Below are 19,731 nucleotides of genomic sequence, written 5' to 3' on the forward strand. Positions count from 1 at the left end.
TTGTTACAGTGGGCCTTAATTTGAAGAATTCTTTGGCATGAACATGAAAATAAAAACAGTAATCAGTACATGCTGTTTCATTTAGCTATGTTTGCCCTTCATATTAGAGGAAATTCTTGCCACAGCTCAAACCAAACTTAAGGGGAAAAGAAAGAAGTAAGCCACATAAATCTGACCAAGAACACAAACATCTTAATTCGAATCCACAAAGTTTTGGATAATGAAAAGAAGTACATAATTTTAATTCAACCCAAGTGTTTTCCAGGCAGATTATATTTGCTTAAATTGCAACAGTGATTCAAGAGACAGTCCTATTTGAGCATACAGTTACTGTGGATTTTTAAGAGACAGAGTTAAAGAATTTAGGAATTTCTGATTCATTTACAGGATTTGCAAATTCATCAACCCCTGAAAACTAAAGCAAACTCAACAGGTATGATGATAAAATAATTTTCCATTTTTAAGAAAGTATTCCTGCTGTTTAAAATAGAAAGTATATTTGATTTGTTTGATGTTAAAATAGATTGCAACCATCATAAAAGCACAACTTTTTGAAGCAATATCTGGTAAAGGCTACATTAAAACTCTGATTAGCCAAATTATTCAGGGAAAGAAGTATTATAGTGAATTTTCTAACTTAAGATCTACCCTCTATATAATCTTTGTTTATATATATTTTTGTTTTGAATGAAAGGTTTTTAGATTAATGGAATAATTTTCTGTCTCTCAACTGTAAATGACAAACACCTAACAAGTGCCTGGAGCCATAGTTCTGAGCAGTGCGAGAGACTGGTGGCAGGGAGATGGGTGTTTGTACAAGTTTCACTCTCCACCGACAAATACCTGGTATAAGAATGTTTTTGTTTTCATTTGCTTTTCTCAAAGATATGAGTGCTCTATCTAGTACTGAAGGATCTAGTTTCTTGAGTATTGGTTATTTAAGATTTAAATGTATTATGGCTAAAAATAATTTTGAAACTTCTGTATTTTAATAGCAAAAGAGCCTTATTTCCTTAGGCCTTTGAGTGTAACAGTGATGGCATACTAATTCTACAGAGTTAAATTTAAATCTGCTTAAAAAATATTCTGAATCATATACTAATACTAAGTTTCTTATATTCTAGTTTCTGTGGCATACCAAGAAAGCAATTAAGTCTATTTTAAAATAATAAAATGCTATGAGGCTTTCCAACAACTTTAAACTTTCAAGAACAAAGTTCTATCTGGTCTTAATTAGAATGTTCCTGATGAAAGCAGGAGTGCCTTTTTCCAAGTTAGAGAAATGTTATAACATTGAAACTTTTATTGCCATAATATGGAAAATTCACACTAATAGATAGTTTTTAAAACTGGTAACTTGTATTTTACTTTCCTTTTCACATTTGTGATTTTTCTACCACATAATGTAAGAGGAAAGTGAAGAATACAGTATATTGTGATGGAGACACATTCAATAGACAAGAGAACAGCCACATTCTCTGTGACCATGTTCATTTAAAGAAATATCTGTGATGAAATAAATGCCTAGAAATAATCATCATTAAGAACATTAATGTTCTCAATCAACATTAGTTAATGAGCATCGTTAATGAGATGAAATCTATTGATTTATTAATCCAATCATACATTCAACAAAATGTTGAGCATTTATACAGTGTGAACTGTACTAGATTCTGTGAAAAATTAGAGGTCAGGAAATGAGATGCTTGACAGTGAGTTATAATGTTTTGCTGTGAATTATCCTATAGGAAACAAGGCATAAATTAAAGAACATAAAAGGTAAAAGTAATAAAAATATGCTTAGTAAATGACTGAAAAGAGATTCATTGAAATAAGAGATCATTGTAATGGACAATTATCATGGGTGAAGTTGAAAAGGAATAGAAGTAAGAGGAATAGAAAATAATGGGCATATAGATGGAGATAGGATGGATTTCACACCAGAAAGTTACTAATAGTCACAGGGCTATGATCTGGGGCCCCGGTTCTCAAGAAGTAAGGACAATGATGACAAGCTCAAATTTAGAAGAGAAACCTTAGGTCAGGGGTGGGCAACCTTTTTGTGCCAAAACCAGCAAAATCTCTAACTCAAATTCTTCTGCGTACCAACCCTAATTTTTTGAGAACATGTTACGCCTACTTGATATCTCTTAATGTGTACGTATGTGAAGAACCTTGAAGAAATAATAAAATTCATTTGAGCGACAAAAACACAGTATATGATGATGAAAAATACATTTATTTTTTAATGTATACATGTACACTGATAGTCCGACAGAAAACTTTACGAGACTTAACAAAATTCATCACTGAGAACAAAGATTCACAATTGTAAATGGAAGATTATAAGAGTGGGTTTCGCGTGCCAGCAAAAGTTACTGGCGTGCCATGTTTGGCACGCGTGCCAGGGGTTGCCCACCCCTGCCTTAGGTCTTCTTAGGTAGCCAAGGAGACCAAAAGTAAATGCACTAAGAATCCCTTCATTTCCAGAGAGACCCCATCATCTTAAGGTCTTCATTCCAGGTAAAAGGTATGCAATTAGGTACAGGATCAAAAGTCTCCTCTAGATCTTCTTTTTTCCCAATAACTTATCATAATTATTGGACAACAGAATTTTGACATTAATCCTCAAATGTAAGGTTACTAATTGATGATTGCTAGCTTTTTTTTTCATTTCATTGAATTTATTGGGTAACAGTGGTTAACAAAATTATACAGGTTTCAGGTGCACGATTCTACAACACATCATCTGTACACTGTATTGTGTGTTCACCACCCAAGTCAAGTCTCCATCCATCACCATTTATCTCCCCATACCCTCTTCTTCCTCTCCCCCCTCCCGGCAATCACATTGTTTTCCTTGACCATGACTTTTTCTCTTTTTTTTCTTTTTTGTTCTATCCCTCCACCCCCTTAACACAAAATTCAGAGTTCTGATGAGGAACACTCTTCAAAGTTCAGCTATGTAACAATAAGCTTCTGAGACTCCTACATGCCATGAGCCCACACAGCTGCTTATCTTTGCTTCTACGTCTATTTTCATCTTTCTGGGACACAGCAATCTTATAGAACTCCAACTCCATGCATGGTATAGTGAGACTGACATATAGTATGAGAAGTACTTTAAAAAGTTAATATACTATATTATAAGTATAATAAAATACGATAAGTTTAATATATAACTTATCAGCTAGTGAATAAAATGTTTAAGTTGTTCTATACCCATTCCTGTTAATGTCCAAATGCCTGGGCCAAATGAATATCTATATTAAAGACTTCCCTGTCCCTACCAAGCAGGGCTAAGCCACCAACTGCCACAGCACTTGTGTCTCTATTGTGAGTTACATTTTCCTCTGCCTGACAATATGGTGTGTTGTGTTGAGTCTCTCCCATCCACTAAACCAGGGGTCCTCAAACTTTTTAAACAGGGGGCCAGTTCACTGTCCCTCAGACCGTTGGAGGGCCGGACTATAGTTTTTAAAAAAACTATGAACAAATTCCTATGCACACTGCACATATCTTATTTTGAAGTAAAAAAACAAAACGGGAACAAATACAATATTTGTATTGCATGTGGCCCGAGGGCCGTAGTTTGAGGACCCCTGCACTAAACTATTACTCTTTATAGAAGGGACCATGCCTTCACAACTTCATTTCTATGTTCCCCACCAAGTACAGTGCCTAATCCCTAGGAATTCAAGACATTCATTAACTTTAGTTAACCAAACCAAATAACTACTAATAGTTATAAGATGCTTCCTAACAATGTTCACACTCCCCATTAAGCATAAGTCACTAAGGACAGCAGGTGAGGGAGGCCCTCCCCCCCATATCCCACCCCCCAGGGCAGCCAGCAATGAACTGCCCTCTGGAGAAAGACCACACTCCTGCATGCATGAACACTGCTGTGTGAGGATCATGGCTCAAGTACACATTAAATTATGTACGGTCCCAGAGTGTAAATTCCTCAAGTCAGAACTCAAGCCCTAAGGAATTTACAGATTTTGGTCCAGATTGACTGTAACAGTTCTATTTTGCTCCTTCAACAGTTAACCACCAGTTTCCCAACACCCCAGCCTTTGCTACTTATATATTTTTGCTCATCTCTTATATCTGGAAATCTTCCCTATCTTCCTCTATGAGCAACCTAACATTCTTTCAAAGTCTTATTCAAATTGCCACATCCTCCATGAATCCCACAGATAAGAAGGAACAATGGATCAAGTCTAATGAGATTTACAATAAGAAACTTCATGAATTTCAAAATCACAGTTTAAAATACCAAACCATTACTATTTTGACATTTTCTGTAGATAGGGATAAGATTAATATATAATGAAAATATATTAAACAAATGGTTGATCCTATTTTCTCGATAAAAAGCCGCAGCAAGGTCACCATCGAAAATCAATTGAGGTTTTGGAGGCTTGTCCAAGGAGAGAGAAGAGAATAGCCCAAGCAGATGTTGCTGGGCAGCATTTGAATGGTCATGAATTTAAAGTTCTACAAGTTGGCATGGTCCTGGTTTTTTCTTGTCATATTTAGCTACCTGAGTCAGGCCGAAAGTAAATGGAGAACTGAAATAACCAGAAGAGTATGAAGCTGTAAGGGGCCAGAAGCTTATGGCATGTGCAAAGGAGTGATGACAGTGATGCACTATGTAGTCTAGGTTGGTAAGAAGGAATTGAGTGTACTGGGAGGTATGGATAAGGGGCAATGAAAAAAATAGTAGGCTCAATATATTTTAGATCCCACTGAAACTGAAGAATTATTGCAGTTAGAGTTACTATGTAGAATAAGTTAAAAAGACAGGAGATAGTGATCAGAGCATGAAGGGGGTTGCAGCCTGGTAACGGCAAGGCCCATGGTATGGACGCATGGAAAGGAATGAAATGGTGGGGAAGACTGGAGAAAATATAACTGAAAGCAAAGAGATCAAGGGTCTCTGACTCTACTTGATTAACTACTCCAATTCCCAAATACACACAATATTTAATTCTACCAAGTTTTAGTTTCTAATAAGAAAAGATATCAGGGTCTACAGCAGCCTTTCTAAAATGAGGCTCTACCAGAGAAAATTATTTAAGTAACTATTTTTTCAATTATCCCAATGATGAAAAATGGCTAGTACCATTCTACATGAATAGGAGATAACATAATTTAATTCATATAATAACATGTTAGGACATTAATTCTCTCATAAAACCCTGGATGACAAGGACAGAGAAAAATGGATTCAAAATAAAAGGTATGATTCTTTTTTTTTTTTTAACATACTTATTACTTTTGAATCACAGTAAGTGGGCAGAGCACATCTCATATGACCCTAACAACTACCAGATGAGATAAGCAGCTAAACAATTATTTTTACTTTATTGGTGAGGTAAAAGGCAGATATGTTAAGTGAAATGATCATCAGAAGTGATAGGACTTGCCTGACCTGTGTGGCTCAGTGACTCAGTGTCAACCTGTAAACCAGGAAGTACCGGTTTGATTCCTGCTTAGGGTTCCATGTGCCTCAGAGATTAAATAACTGGATTTTGAAAACTGTTTCATGGGGAAAATCTGAAGTCATACTTAGGCGTGGGTAAAAAATAAATAAATAAAATAAAACACAAAGAGGAAACATGATAGCTATTTTTAATATCTAAAACTTTCACATAAAAGGAAGTGTTCAATGTTCTCCCAAAGGGCAGAAAAGAGTATCAGCAAACAAGTTGCAGTGGGAAATTTTGGTTAATATCAAGAAAGAATCCCTTAGATAAAAGCTCTCTAATTAAAATATAAGGTTTCATCAAGAGACCAAATAGCCATAAGAACACCCAGCATTTATAGTGAAGTAAACACTGACTTTGGAGTTGAGAAACATCCTGTTGTCACTGCAAATCTATAGTCTAGTAAACTAGCAAGACAAACTAAGATTCTCTTAAAAGATGGTTATTTAGTCTGGTTCGATGCAATATGTGACTTTAAAAAAGACAAAAAAAAACAACAACAAAAAGACAAAACATCCTTACTGCTATTTAAACATCATTTTTCTTCACCCAGCCCCAATCCCCTCCCCTCTGTCAGTCTGTTCCATGCTTCCATGCCTCTGGATCTATTTTGTTCATCAGTTTATTTTATTCATTAGATTCCCATATAAGTGAGATCATACGGTCTTTGCCTTTCTCTGACAGGCTTATTTCACTTAGCATTATACCTTCTAGGTCCATTTATGCTACTGCAAAAGGTAAGAATTCCTTCCTTTTTACAGCCTCGTAATATTCCATTGTGTAAATGTACAGCTTTTTTATCCACTCACCTACTGAGGGACACTTGGGCTATTTTAATTTTGGCTTGAGCACTGTCTATTCATTCTGGACATTTTTTAATATCTATACTAATAAAAGGGTAATATGCTAATTAGACCGGACATCTTCTGGACGTCCTTCCGGACAAAGCCACGGTGGCGGGGGGGCCAAGGCAGAGGCGGTTAGGGGCAATCAGGCCCGCAGGGGAGAGCAGTTAGGGAGCAATCAAGCCGGCAGGCAGAGTGGTTAGGGGTGATCAGGCTGGCAGGCAGAGGCGGTTAGGGGCAATCAGGCAGGCAAGGGAGCAGTTAGGGGCATCAGGCTGGCAGGGGAGAGCAGTTAGGGAGTGATCAGGCTGGCAGAGGAGCAGTTAGGGGGCGATCAGGCCGGCAGGCAGAGGCAGTTAGGGGTGATCAGGCCGGCAGGCAGAGGTGGTTAGGGGCAATCAGGCAGGCAGGGGAGCAGTTAGGGGCATCAGGCAGCAGGGACAGTTCAGGGCGATCAAGCAGGCAGGCAGGGTGAGCGGTTAGGTGCCAGCGGTCCCGGATTGCAAGAGGGATGTCCGACTGCCAGTTTAGGCCCGATGTGGAATAGGATCGGTCCTAAACCGGCAGTCAGACATCCCCCCGAGGGTCCCGGATTGGAGAGGGGTTCAGGCCGGGTGAGGAACCCCCCTGCCCCGTGCACGAATTTCATGTACCAGGCCTCTAGTATTTCAATAGATATATATGTGCATCTCTCAACTTACACAAAAATTTTTCTAAATTTCACTATCTTTTCCCACAATATATTTCCTTTTCTCCTTGCAATAGGACAAAAAGAAACTATGGGCTTTTTAAGTCCAGTATGTATCCTTTTCTTCTTTCTTGGAGGCAAAGTATATTGTCAATATGAAAGTTATCAATGGGATGAAGATTATGACCAAGAGACAGATGATGTTTACCAACCAGAATTCCATTTTCATCAAAATGTGGACTATCAAGTGCCTTTTCATCCGCATGCTTTAGGCTGTGCCAGTGAATGCTTCTGTCCACCTAACTTTCCATTATCCATGTACTGTGATCATCGCAAACTCCAGCGTATCCCAAATATTCCAGCACACATTCAGCAAGTCTATCTTCAGTTCAATGAAATTGAGGCTGTGACTGCAGACTCATTTATCAATGCAACTCATCTTAAAGAAATCAATCTCAGCCACAACAAAATTAAATCTCAAAAGATTGATCATGGAGTGTTTGCTAAATTGTCAAATCTACTACAACTTCAACTACAGCATAACAACTTAGAAGAATTTCCATTTCCTCTTCCTAAATCTTTGGAAAGACTTCTTCTTGGTTACAATGTGATCTCCAGACTGCAGACAAATGCCGTGAATGGACTAGTAAACTTGACCATGCTTGATCTCTGTTATAATCATCTTGATGATTCTATGTTACAAGAAAATCACCTAGCCAAAATGGAAAAATTAATGCAGCTCAACCTATGTCATAATAGATTAGAATCAATGCCTCCTGGTTTGCCTTCTTCACTTATGTATCTGTCTCTAGAAAATAATTCAATTTCTTCTATACCAGAAGGTTACTTCAGTGAACTTCCGAAACTTCATGCTCTAAGAATGTCTCACAACAAACTACAAGACATCCCATATAATATTTTTAATCTTTCCAACCTGATAGAGCTCAATGTTGGACACAACAAACTGAAGCAAGCATTCTATATTCCAAGAAATTTAGAACACCTATACCTAGAAAATAATGAAATTGAAAGTATGTAAATTTTCATTATTTTTTAAAGACATAATCTATGCTTTATACATTGTTGAAAATGATTGCTTTAAAGTTGGCTAGCAAAATGGGAGAAACTGGTCCCAGAGAAAGGTGTGCTATAAAGTTTATAGTCTTTTCTATTAAATTTTATCACCTTAAACATTGAGAAATAGTACTGTAGAGTATATGAAGAAATATGTGTATTCTGAGTAGTGGGACTATAGAAGATTTTCATTTTTTTCTTTTTGAGACTGTTTCTACTAAGAATTTATTACTTTAATAATTTATTTATTACTTAAATTACTAAGTTTCCAATGAAGTCATTTATTTTGATAATATAGAATTCATTTATAGTTTTATGTTCATTTTATTATTTGAGTAACTGTAAAAATAAACCTAATTCCACTTATAAGTATTCTAATTAATAAAACTAGATCTATATAACATTTTAAACAAAACCCGATATAGGATGATGAATGTAATATAGCAAGACTAATTTTTAATTTGTATTTTCAGATATCAATGTTACAGTGATGTGTCCGTCTGTTGACCCACTATATTACCACCATTTAACATACATTCGTGTGGACCAAAACAAGTTAAAAGAGCCAATAAGCTCATACATTTCCCTCTGCTTCCCTTACATACATAGTATTTATTATGGTGAACAAAGAAGCACTAATGGTCAAACAATACAACTGAAGACCCAAGTTTTAGGGAGATTTCAAGATGACCCTGATAGTGAAGAACATGATGATCACCAAGAAGACTCAGAACAAGAAGGAACAGAAGAAAATGTTGACCCTCACTATTATGGAAGTCAAGAATGGCAAGAAACTATATAGGTGTACATTTATGGCTTCACATAACTTATAGCTCATGATAATAGATGAAGAATTATGTGTTAGTATAAAATCAAATACTTAAATTTAAGGTATTGGTATACCATCTGCATAATTACATCGAATTAGAATTTACTCCAAATGATACAAGCCTTAAGAAATATAAATTAGAATAACAAGTGGAAATCAAAAACTAAACTTTAAACATAAAAATTTTATGTTGAGAAAAAGTGAATATGTCCTTTCTATTAACAGTAATTTTTCTAAGAATGATGATAGAAGTAGCATCAAAAGCTTTGAATTTTTAGGAGGATTATTTAAATGCAAACAGGTTGCATTCCTGTAATAGGCAGCCATTCACTTAAGGAATGCATTTTTTTTTTTACCTGATCTCCAGAAAAGTCTATTTGGATCGTATTACCATCACCGAATCCACCCCTTGGCCCTACCACTTAGTGCTTAAGATGATACTTCTGATTTTCAAAAGATGCCACCCTACTAAGGACCCAGGCAAAGAGATTCATAAAATAAATGAATCCTATTTTTCCCTTAGAGCTTCAAAGCAACAAAATTTTAAACTCTGTGTTTGGATAACTAAAAAACACCAAATTATCTCATTACAATCTGTATTTAGCAAATTTTAGAAAATTCCAAAACAGTCTTTACTGTGTTCATTTTAACTGGAATAAATGTTTTATAGTAAACTAAAGGCCCAGTGCACAAAATTCGTGCACTGGGGGGGGGGGGGGGGGGGGCGCTGGTCCCCTCAGCCTGGATTTCGAGAGGCCGAAGGCCAGGCCAAGGGACCCCACTGGTGCACAATTAGGGCCAGGAGGAACAAGGGAGGCTGGCCAGCCGGGGAGGGACCGCGGGAGGGCTCTAGGGCATGTCCGGCCCATCTCACTCAGTCCCAATCTGCAGGACCCCAGCAGCAAGCTAACCTACCGATCAGAGCATCTGCCCCCTGGTGGTCAGTGCACATCATAGCAAGTGGTTGAGACGCTTTAGCAAACCATTAGCATATTACACTTTAATTGGTTGAACAGAAGACCTGACAACCCGACACTTAGCATATTAGGCTTTTATATAGGAGGATTCACTCAAGAAAGATTTCTTTGTTTTAATTACATAAAGATTTGCTAATAAATAACTACTTTGTTCAGAAGGTTAATATTAGCACAAGAAAGTATATCAACATTATTAAACACTTCCATTTTTCTAGCACAATTAATTAGGAATTTATATGTGTATTAGCCAATGTTTATTTACATAATGTTAAAGTTGAATAAAGTTCCTTTAAAATTTGAACAGATGGGTTTTGACGGTCTCATTAAAACCTTAAAAAATTTTTCTTTTTTTTTTTATTAAATCTTTATTGTTCAGATTATTACATTTGTTCCTCTTTTTCCCCCCCATAACTCCCCTCCTTCCAGCTCCCACCCCACCCTCCGCCCTCACTCCCTACCCACTGTACTCATCCATAGGTGCACGATTTTTGTCCAGTCTCTTCCCGCATCTCCCACACCCCTTTTCCCCCCAAGAATAGTCAGTCCATTCCCTTTCTATGTCCCTGATTCTATTATAATCACCAGTTCATTCTGTACATCAGGTTATTTATTCACTTGATTCTTAGATTCATTTGTTGATAGATGCATATTTGTTGTTCATAATTTGTATCTTTACCTTTTTCTTCTTCTTCCTCTTCTTAAAGGATACCTTTCAGCATTTCATATAATACTGGTTTGGTGGTGATGAACTCCTTTAGCTTTTCCTTGTCTGTGAAGCTCTTTATCTGACCTTCACTTCTGAATGATAGCTTTGCTGGATAAAGTAATCTTGGTTGTACGTTCTTGGTATTCATCACTTTGAATATTTCTTGCCACTCCCTTTCTGGCCTGCAAAGTTTCTGTTGAGAAATCGGCTGACAGTCGTATGGGTATTCCCTTGTAGGTAATTGAGTCTCTTTCTCTTGCTGCTTTTAAGATTCTCTCTTTGTCTTTTGCTCTTGGCATTTTAATTATGATGTGTCTTGGTGTGGTCCTCTTTGGATTCCTTTTGTTTGGGGTTCTCTGCGCTTCCTGGACCTATAAGTCTATTTCTTTCACCAGGTGGGGGAAGTTTTCTGTCATTATTTCTTCAAATAGGTCTTCAATATCTTGCTCTCTCTCATCTTCTGGTACCCCTATAATTCTGATGTTGGTACGTTTGAAGCTGTCCCAGAGGCTCCTTACACTATCTTCGTATTTTTGGGTTCTTTTTTCATTTTGCTTTTCCGGTTGGGTGTTTCTCGCTTCTTCGCATTTCAAATCTTTGACTTGATTCTTGCGCTCCTCTGGTCTGCTGTTGGGAGTCTGTATAATAGTCTTTATTTCAGTCAGTGTATGCTTACTTTCTAGATGGTCCTTTATCACACCATCGAGGGTCTCATTAGATTTCCTGTACATCTCATCAAGTTTATCAACAGACTCTACAAGCCTCTTGAGAGACCTCAAAAGTGTGGTTCTGAACTCAATATCCTCCCTTGATAGTTTTGTCCTGTTTCTTTGTCTCCGCATTTTTTTACGCTTTCTTGGTACACCCCTTTGTGGTCTTTGTGCACAGTCTTGTTGTAGTTAAGCCTTGATTGTTATAGTTAATACTAGAGGGATTTGACCGCCAGGCCGACTGGCTGTGATAATCAGCTGTGTTTGCAGTGGAAGAACTTGTGTCCTCTAGGGAGGTGCTAATCTAGCCTTTGCCTGAGGCTATCCGGCAAATGCCTCTGTGCAGGGCTTGGGCCGGGCGGGTTCCAGGGGATCAACAGGGCAGAGGAGGGAGCAGTTATGGCTGCTCTCAGTCCATCCCCAGGGGCTCTGCCTCTCTGTCCCAGCAACAGCTGCAAACCTCGGAGGGACCGTAGCCAGACAGTCCTGCTTCTCCCATTTGAGTCTGGGTCCCTAGAGACTCTCCCGGATCTGGAGCTCTGAGTCTGAGGCTCCCTCCGGATTGAAACAGACAACCACGCCCTCAGCCACCAGCCCACGCCGCTCGCACTCCGCACCTTAGTATTTTACTTCAGCACTGCGCCTCCTCTGATTCTCGGTTCCTCCTAGTTGTAGAACTTCCATTCAGCCAGCCTTCCTGTGGTTCTGGATGATGTCCGTTCTGTCTTTTAGTTGTATTTTTGAAATGGTTGTTCGAGGCAGCAAACTCCGGCGTTAACCTATGCCGCCATCTTGGTTTCTCTAAAACCTTAAAAATTACCTATTACCTATCATTTTGAAATATTTTAACTATACCTTATAATAGAGATGATCTACCTGCTTTGATGAACTTTCTTGATTTATTAGGCTAACATTGCATAGAATTCCTCAAATAAGAAATAAACACCTATACAGAAAATCCAAAGAATAAACAACAATTAGGACAATATGCAAAGACCAGACATGTAACACTCTATTTTAGAAGCAGTTTTCAAGTTGTCTTTTTTTCTGGAAGTGACAGTTTAAATGAAGCCTCTAATGCTCTTTATAACTTTAAGTTATTAGCATTTAGCAGAAATAGTACCCACCTGACCCCAGGAACAAGCTCCACAATCCAAAATGAACAGACAACATTCCATTCTTTCCTTTAATTAACATTCATCAAGTTATTTGGTGTGTAGGGCTTAGCAGTGAGAGGTCAAGAAATGGAGTACCTACGTGGGACTGAGACATATAAGGTACAGGTGCGAGGGTAAAAGCCAGAGCAAAATGCTAGTGATGTGGGGAAAGCCCACTTTTTAAAAACAGGATTATAAATGTAAAAATTTATTATGAGTTAATATGTGGAAAATACTGTGGGTGTTTTAAGACACAAGAAATTATTAATAGAGTGTTTCTTACCTAGAATAATTTAAAAGTTACTGAAGAGCCATCACAGAACTATAAATGGGAACCACAATGAGATACCCTTTTCACACTCACAGGATAGCTATAATAAAAAGACAAAATACCAAGTATTAGCAAGGAGGTAGAAAGGGGAGCCCTCATGCAGCACTGGTAGGGATATCAAATGGTAAAGCTGCTTTAGAAAGCAGCCTGGCAGATCCTTAAAAAGCCCATCACTATGACAGCAATTAGGACAATATGCGAAGACCAGACATGTAAAACTCTATTTCCTAGGTGCATCTCTAAGAAAAATGAGCAGAGGTTCATACAAAACCATGCACAGAAATGTTCATAGCAGTTTTAACCATTAAGAGCCAGAAAGCACACACCAATGTCCATCAACTGGTGAAGCCAGGGAGCCAAGACAGGTGGAACAGGGAAACTGAGGCAGAGAGCTAAACACACTGAAGCAATTTACACAGATACACAGGTCTCCTCCCCACAGGTAACATCTAGGCTTCAGTTGTACTTCAGCTCCAGGCCCAGAGAAACAGCAAAACCAGGTGGGCGACACCAGGACCAGCTGCGATGACTGACAACCCTGGCCCTGGCACTGACCCATCAGGGGAGACCACGGCCCAGGAGGAGCCCACCTGGAAGGCTGTCGAATATTCTGCTGGAACCCTCCCCTGACACCTCCCCTAAGGTTCCCCTGTGAGACTAAGGACCCCGTGCATTTGTCTCCTCAAGGAGCAGCCCCCGAAATTCCCTCCCCTCCTTCCCCCACAGGCAGGCACCTCCTAAACCCTAAGGGACCCCACGAGGCTTGCAACCATTGGCAGCTCGTCCCAGGCTCACCCCTGAACCCCTTCCCAAGGCCCCCTTTTCTCTGCCTTCCCAGAGACCTAAGGCAGCCCAGCCTGGCTCTCCTGTTGCTGCTTCTATGCTAAGCCCTTTCTTGTTTTACTGTCCCAGCTTTAATAAAGTTCCCGCATGGTCACCTGGGCTCCTGTTGTGAATTATTTCCTGCACAAATTCAAGAACCCACACACTACCGGCTGGCCCTAGGCAGACCCACCAAGGGCCAGGTCCCCTTTTCGGTAACTAATTGATAAACAAAATGTAGTATATCCACACAATGATATATTATTCAGCCAAAATAAGAAATAAAGTAGTAATACACACTGCAACATAGATAAACCATGAAGAGATTATGCTAGTAAAATTAGTCAGAAAAGGCCACATATTCTATCATTCTTTTATAGGAAATGTCCAGAATAGGCAAATCTATAGAGACAGAGAGAGATAATTGGCTGCCTGGGCTAGGAGGAAGAGGAATAGAGGGAAAGTGGGAAGAGGCAGATAATGGGTAGAAGGTTTCTTTATGGGGTGATAAAATATTCTAAATTTATTGTGATGATGGTTGTACAAGTTTGAAAACACTAAAACACTACTGAATAATATACTTTAAAAGGGTGAAATGCATGAGATGTGAATTATCTAAATAAAGCTGTTATTAAAAAATTTTTAATGAAGAAGATCAAACAACTAATTCTAACACAAGGAGGAAAGAAATCAAATGCTAAAGTGGCAGAAACTATGAAAAGTGATGTTGCTGCCTGAGGATGACCAGGACGTGGTAGAGAAGCAGAAGGTTTCAAGTGAGTAGGAACTGACTGGTCAGAGTGGAGAAAACACACTCCCAGGGCGAGATTAATATAGAGATAGGGGAATTCCTAATTTTACCTCTTCACTCTTAAGAAACAAAAACAAAGCCCTACAATTTTCAGAATTTTGGAGCTTCTATTTTTATCTCATAAACTGATAAAAGAAAATACATTTTCATCCTCAAAGAACAACCTTAGCGAAGAATAAAACTGCACAATCTAGCAATTTACAACAAGGAATTTGAAATCAGATGCACCTGGGTGGAAGCCTGACTTCATAGTTCTGAGCTAGCTAACTTCAGAAAGTTACTTATTCTAGAAGCTTCCCTTTCCTCATTTCCATAAGGAAGGTGATTCTCATATAACTGCTATAAGGATAAAGAGAAATAGTGTACATAACAAAAAATGTAACAAGCCCATGTCAGTCACTGGCAGGCAGCAAGCCAGAACCAGGATTTCAACATGTCCGTCCAGCACCTGCTGCATCTAGCTGCTCCCCAAAAGTCAGCTGCCTTTTGCACATGTAGGTGCTCTCTCCGAGCCCCTAGAATGGATCAGCACTCTTCAGGTTCCTTCCAAGATTCTACTCATACAAAAGATCAGTGAACAAGAGAGACTTGACTCAAGTTTCCTTAGGAGATAGGGGGGTGCTTACATCACATACAGGCAACAAACCTATTCTAATAGCCATCTACTCGTTCAACCTTGCAGAGCACCCGGACAGCCTGCCAGGGAGGCAGCAAGGTCAAGCCCTTGCAGTGCATTGGGAGGAAGAGTTGCACTCTGCTCGGCTCCCTCCCAAGGCTGCACAGGGACACAGCACAGAGGGCCTCCAGCCGCAGGGCCCAGGAGAAGACAAGTTCACAACCTTCTTTTGTTATTCTAAGAATATACGCTAAGGAGCCCGCCCCAACTATTTCTCATTAAAAACAAAACTAAACAAAAAGGACAAATAACACCCAATGCTTTCTTTAGGAGAAAGTGAAGAATAAAGGACTTCTTCAACTTGCACATCAAAACTGCAGATACCTACCAGAGGTACAGATAAACCCAGTCGATCTGATATTTATAACAGGAAAGAAAAAGATAAAAATTCATCTATTTCCTCATTACACCTTAAAGTATTAGTTATATTAGCTACTAGGCTGAACTGTATGACTATTAACTAATCCAATCATACCATGAACCCAAGCTTAATAAACATAAAAGCCCAACATCCTTATAGAAAGGAAATAAAAATAAAGAGTATTTCATAAATTTGCTCACAATAATACTAGTTGAGAATGTTTAGCTTGTGTTTAAATATTAACTGAAACACTATACATTTTGCCTTTATTTCTTAAGTGGAGCCATTAAACTAAAATGGAGAGTGTGCATATCATGTAACACACTAACCACCTCCATGGGAACAAAACGGAAGAAATAAATCTGTCTCTTCTGCATTCTTTCACTATTGCAGAGAATTCATATGACCCCTAAACCAAACTCATTTCCTGATTCCCAATCTGTTTTGTCTAAACCTTAGAAATAGAGCATACTTGCAGCTGGAAACAAAATTAAATCATAGCAGCTAAAAATCCAAAGTTTTTTATATGTTCCGATTGTCTAAATAAATATAACTATGGCTAGCAAATAAATATGACATAATCATGGACATGGTCTGTCATTAAAACCTAAATATGTTCCAAATTCACCATATAAAGATTTATGTACTACTGAAAAAAATTAAACTCACAAATATGATACATTTTTGACATGAACTCTTCCTTATATTGAGTCATACTTCCCTCCTTTTAAATGTCACCCTTTAGTTTGAGAAGTTCTGGGTTAACCAACTGACTGGGCTTCAGGCATAAGTATGAGATCTGAGATGGAGATTCAAACCATAGATTTCCCATAAAATCTTGAAATATTCCAAGATTTTGTATTTAAAGAGTCTACAAATACCTGGCCACTGGGTGATTCTCAAGAGGGGCAATTGTGCCCTCCAGGGGACACTTGGCAATGCCTTGAGACCATTCTGTTGTCCTGCCGCAGAAGTGAGTGGAGACGAGTTACTGGCATCTAGTGAGCAGAAGGCAGGGAAGCTGCTAAAGGTCCAGTAAAACACATGACAGTCCCTCCCAAAAGGATTATCTGGCCCAGCGGTCGCCAACCATTTGCACCTCATGAACCACCAGTGGTTCGAGGACCACCCATTGGCGACCACTGCTCTGGCTCACAATTTCAACAGTGCTGAGGCTGAGAAACCCTAGAATCTAGACCAACAGATAAAGAAAATAAAGAATTAACCAAGATCAAGGGAAGGTTAAAAACAGAACAAAACTAAGGCTTATGTGATCTGACTCCTAAATTATACTACTTCCAATAAAGTTAGAAGATGAAGAAAACAGAGAAAAGATTCTTTGAGCTTGTTTTTGAAATGCAATCCACTTGTTGTTACATGTTCTTTGTCAGTAGAACTAAGCCTCCTCCAAAGACAAACAAACAACTCCTAGAAAACCCTTGTTTCCAAAATTCAATTCTATTCAATACATGCCTGCTGTTGAAAAACAATTAGGAGGTAGAACAAACTGCCCAACCGCACACCTTCAACAATATAAACCCCTACAAAGACACCAAGGATAATGCAATAGGGGCACCAAAAAGAACTCCATAGAGAAAACTCACTCAGTTTTGGATAAATGCCTGCTCTTAGGTCTTAGACAACTTCTATCTTTTATTACGGTGCAGTGAAAGCTAAAAGCTTTCTACTAGGATGTAATAGTTCTCTGTAGAACAGAAAACAATATAAATTTCAAACATGTTTTATTCTTGGAACTGCACAGTAAAGAACTTTACACCCATGAGAGGTCTGGGCTTAGCTGTTAGCTTTTAGGAGGTAACCAATATCTTTTAGAGTTGGGGTCATCACATTACATCTTAGGGTGAACTAGTCATACCCAATACTGGGTTGGCCATGTCAGAAAGAGACCAAAAGATCATGTGATTCAGGATGGGGACTTTGGGTCATGCAATCTGTCAACCTGGATGCTGAGTTCAACCACATGGACACTCAATCGATCATGACAATGTAATAAAGCCCCAATAAAACCTCTCAATGGGGCTTGGGAGCATTTCTCTGGTTTGCTGTCTTGCATCAAAGCCAGGAGGGTAACGCACCTGAGAATAATGGAAGCTCTGCACTTTGGAACCCTCCCATGTTCTACCTAATGTATCCCTTGGCTGATATTTATGTATATAAACCACAACTACAATGGCTTTCAGTGAGCTCCATGAATCTAGCTTCTGGCAAATTATCATATGTGAGGGTGGTTTTGGGAACCCCCCCTAATCTTGTACTTGATGTAAGTGAGGACTTTGCCCTCAAACTTTGTTTGGCTAACTCTGGGCAAGAAGATACGTTTATTTACCAGTGCAAGTCTGAGTATCTCTAGAAGCTTGCCTTGTGTAGTCATTTCCCCTTCTGTGTGGCTGTGACCTCTGACTTGCTTCTAACCAACAGAACATGGCAAAGGTGAGGTCATATATGTGATTATGTGTGCATGATTGCTAAAAAGATTACCATGTCCATCTTACTGCAAGACTGTCTTCCTTTTCAGCTGTGAAGAAGCAACCTGCTGTGTTAGGAGCGGCCTGATGGAGGAGGTGACGTGGCGAGGAACTAAGGGTGGCCGACAGCCAACATCCAGCAAGAAACGTGAAGCTCTTAATTCCACAAACTGCACGAAGCTTCAGCCAACAGCCACACGGGCTCACGCACAAAGCCTTTACTGTATCCAAGTCTTGAAGTGAGGGTGCAGCCCCAGCCAACACCTTAATTGCAGCTTTCAGGTAAGATCCTGAAGTAGAGAACCAAGCAAAGCCATGCCTGGACTCCTGACCCCACAGAAACTCTAAGATAATAAATGTATGTTATTTAAGCCACTAAAGTTGTAATACATAACCAATACAATAGACAAGTGGTGGTACTCGTCAGAAATGCAACATTAGTGGGATATTTCTAAAATGAAAATAGGATCATATTACTCACTAGCTTAAAAAAAAAAATCTCTCAGTGGTCTCTCACCGGCTATAGAATAAAGCCCAAACACCTTAGCAAGGTACAAAACTCTCCTTAATCTGACCTCCAGTCCCTTATCTGAGCTCTTAATATGTGCCACCCACTCACCACTTCTCTCCCTTCTCCAAGCTCCAGCCATATACAACGAACAAATGTTCTCAAGTATTTACTCTCCCCAGCTATGCGATGCTACCCTTCCTAGAACATCACCCTCTGTCACCATCCCCACTCGTCACCCATTTTCTCTCCATAAGTCAGGGTGGTGTAGCCCCTGTGGCCTCACCCTCTCAGGCTATCACAGAACTCTGCACATTTCTCGGTAGGAGGTCCCACTGTGCATTCTATGGTTTGTGTGCTGATTTTCCTGCTGATTTACAAACTACAAGTTGCTTGAGGGGAGTTTTTCTCATCCGTAGTTCTGGCAGAGAATGGCTGCTCCCTAAACTATGAATAAATCCCAATCTAAGTGTAGTCCTGGCCATAACTTTTCAAGGAAAGTTATAATCCACAAATTTTTTTGTAGCACAAAGTATCAAACTGTGTATACCATTAGTAAAACTATGAATCTCTAAGATTCTCTAAATCTGACACTTAATATATATCCAATTCACTTCTCTACATTCATCATTATCTTCTGTTTCATTAGATATTTTCAAAGACTTTAAAATTTTTATTGTACCCTATAAGCCATGAAATTGACAATTTTTATTAACCAAACCCAGAAAATATCACAACTAAATTTAAAATAATTCACATTCAAATAAAAACATAAATATCAAGTTTTAGTTTATCCAAGTTTTAATTTGAAAGGACCTTAGACCAGTTTTGAATAGAAAAAGAGAACAAATTAGTATTCTTTCATTTTCTATTTTTTAATATTTATCCACATGCACATTTACTAAATTTTTAGCCTAGAGGAGAAAGAAATGTTACCTTGATTGCTAAGTGCACCAAAGAGTGATAATATCACTTGACTCTTTAACCTTAAATTTAATATTAAATATTTATACAGTTTCCCTCATTTAGCAAACAAAAATATATTTTGTTATCAAACCCCAAATTATAAATCAAATCTACTTTTTAAAAGCTAACTATGGCACTTGAGTTATTTTATATGTAACTAAAACTAATTTTTACATTGGAAATTTCTTGGTTCTAAACTAACTATAGTCTGGAACAGTATTTTTACTCCTCATAAAATTAAGATCATACACTATGCTTTAGTTTGCTATTTTATTTCATTCAAAAACAG

The 19,731-nt window shown here is 38.6% G+C and overlaps 2 protein-coding genes across 2 annotated transcripts in view; one reads left to right on the plus strand and one right to left on the minus strand.

Annotated features, from left to right (window-relative positions):
• CENPP (centromere protein P) overlaps nt 1-19,731 on the minus strand; it is a 258,055-nt gene that overhangs the window by 147,418 nt on the left and 90,906 nt on the right. The gene's annotated exons all lie outside the window — the stretch shown is intronic.
• Nucleotides 118-9,646, plus strand: OMD (osteomodulin). The gene is made up of 3 exons (XM_070400785.1): nt 118-433; nt 7,106-8,059; nt 8,576-9,646. Exons 2-3 carry the CDS (start codon nt 7,120-7,122, stop codon nt 8,902-8,904), a joined length of 1,269 nt encoding a protein of 422 aa, XP_070256886.1. The 5' UTR covers nt 118-433; nt 7,106-7,119; the 3' UTR covers nt 8,905-9,646.

The sequence above is a fragment of the Myotis yumanensis genome, unplaced genomic scaffold (genome assembly GCF_028538775.1).
Source record: "Myotis yumanensis isolate MYYU_CA2020_CCGP unplaced genomic scaffold, mMyoYum1.0.hap1 SCAF_21, whole genome shotgun sequence".
Classification (NCBI taxonomy): Eukaryota; Metazoa; Chordata; class Mammalia; order Chiroptera; family Vespertilionidae; genus Myotis; species Myotis yumanensis.

Excerpts from the sequence above, each read along its gene's own strand:
- OMD (XM_070400785.1), top strand. The coding sequence starts at position 7,120 with ATGGGCTTTTTAAGTCCAGTATGTATCCTTTTCTTCTTTCTTGGAGGC. Across the intron at positions 8,060-8,575 it reads AGAAAATAATGAAATTGAAA|ATATCAATGTTACAGTGATG; the intron begins GTATGTAAATTT and ends TTGTATTTTCAG.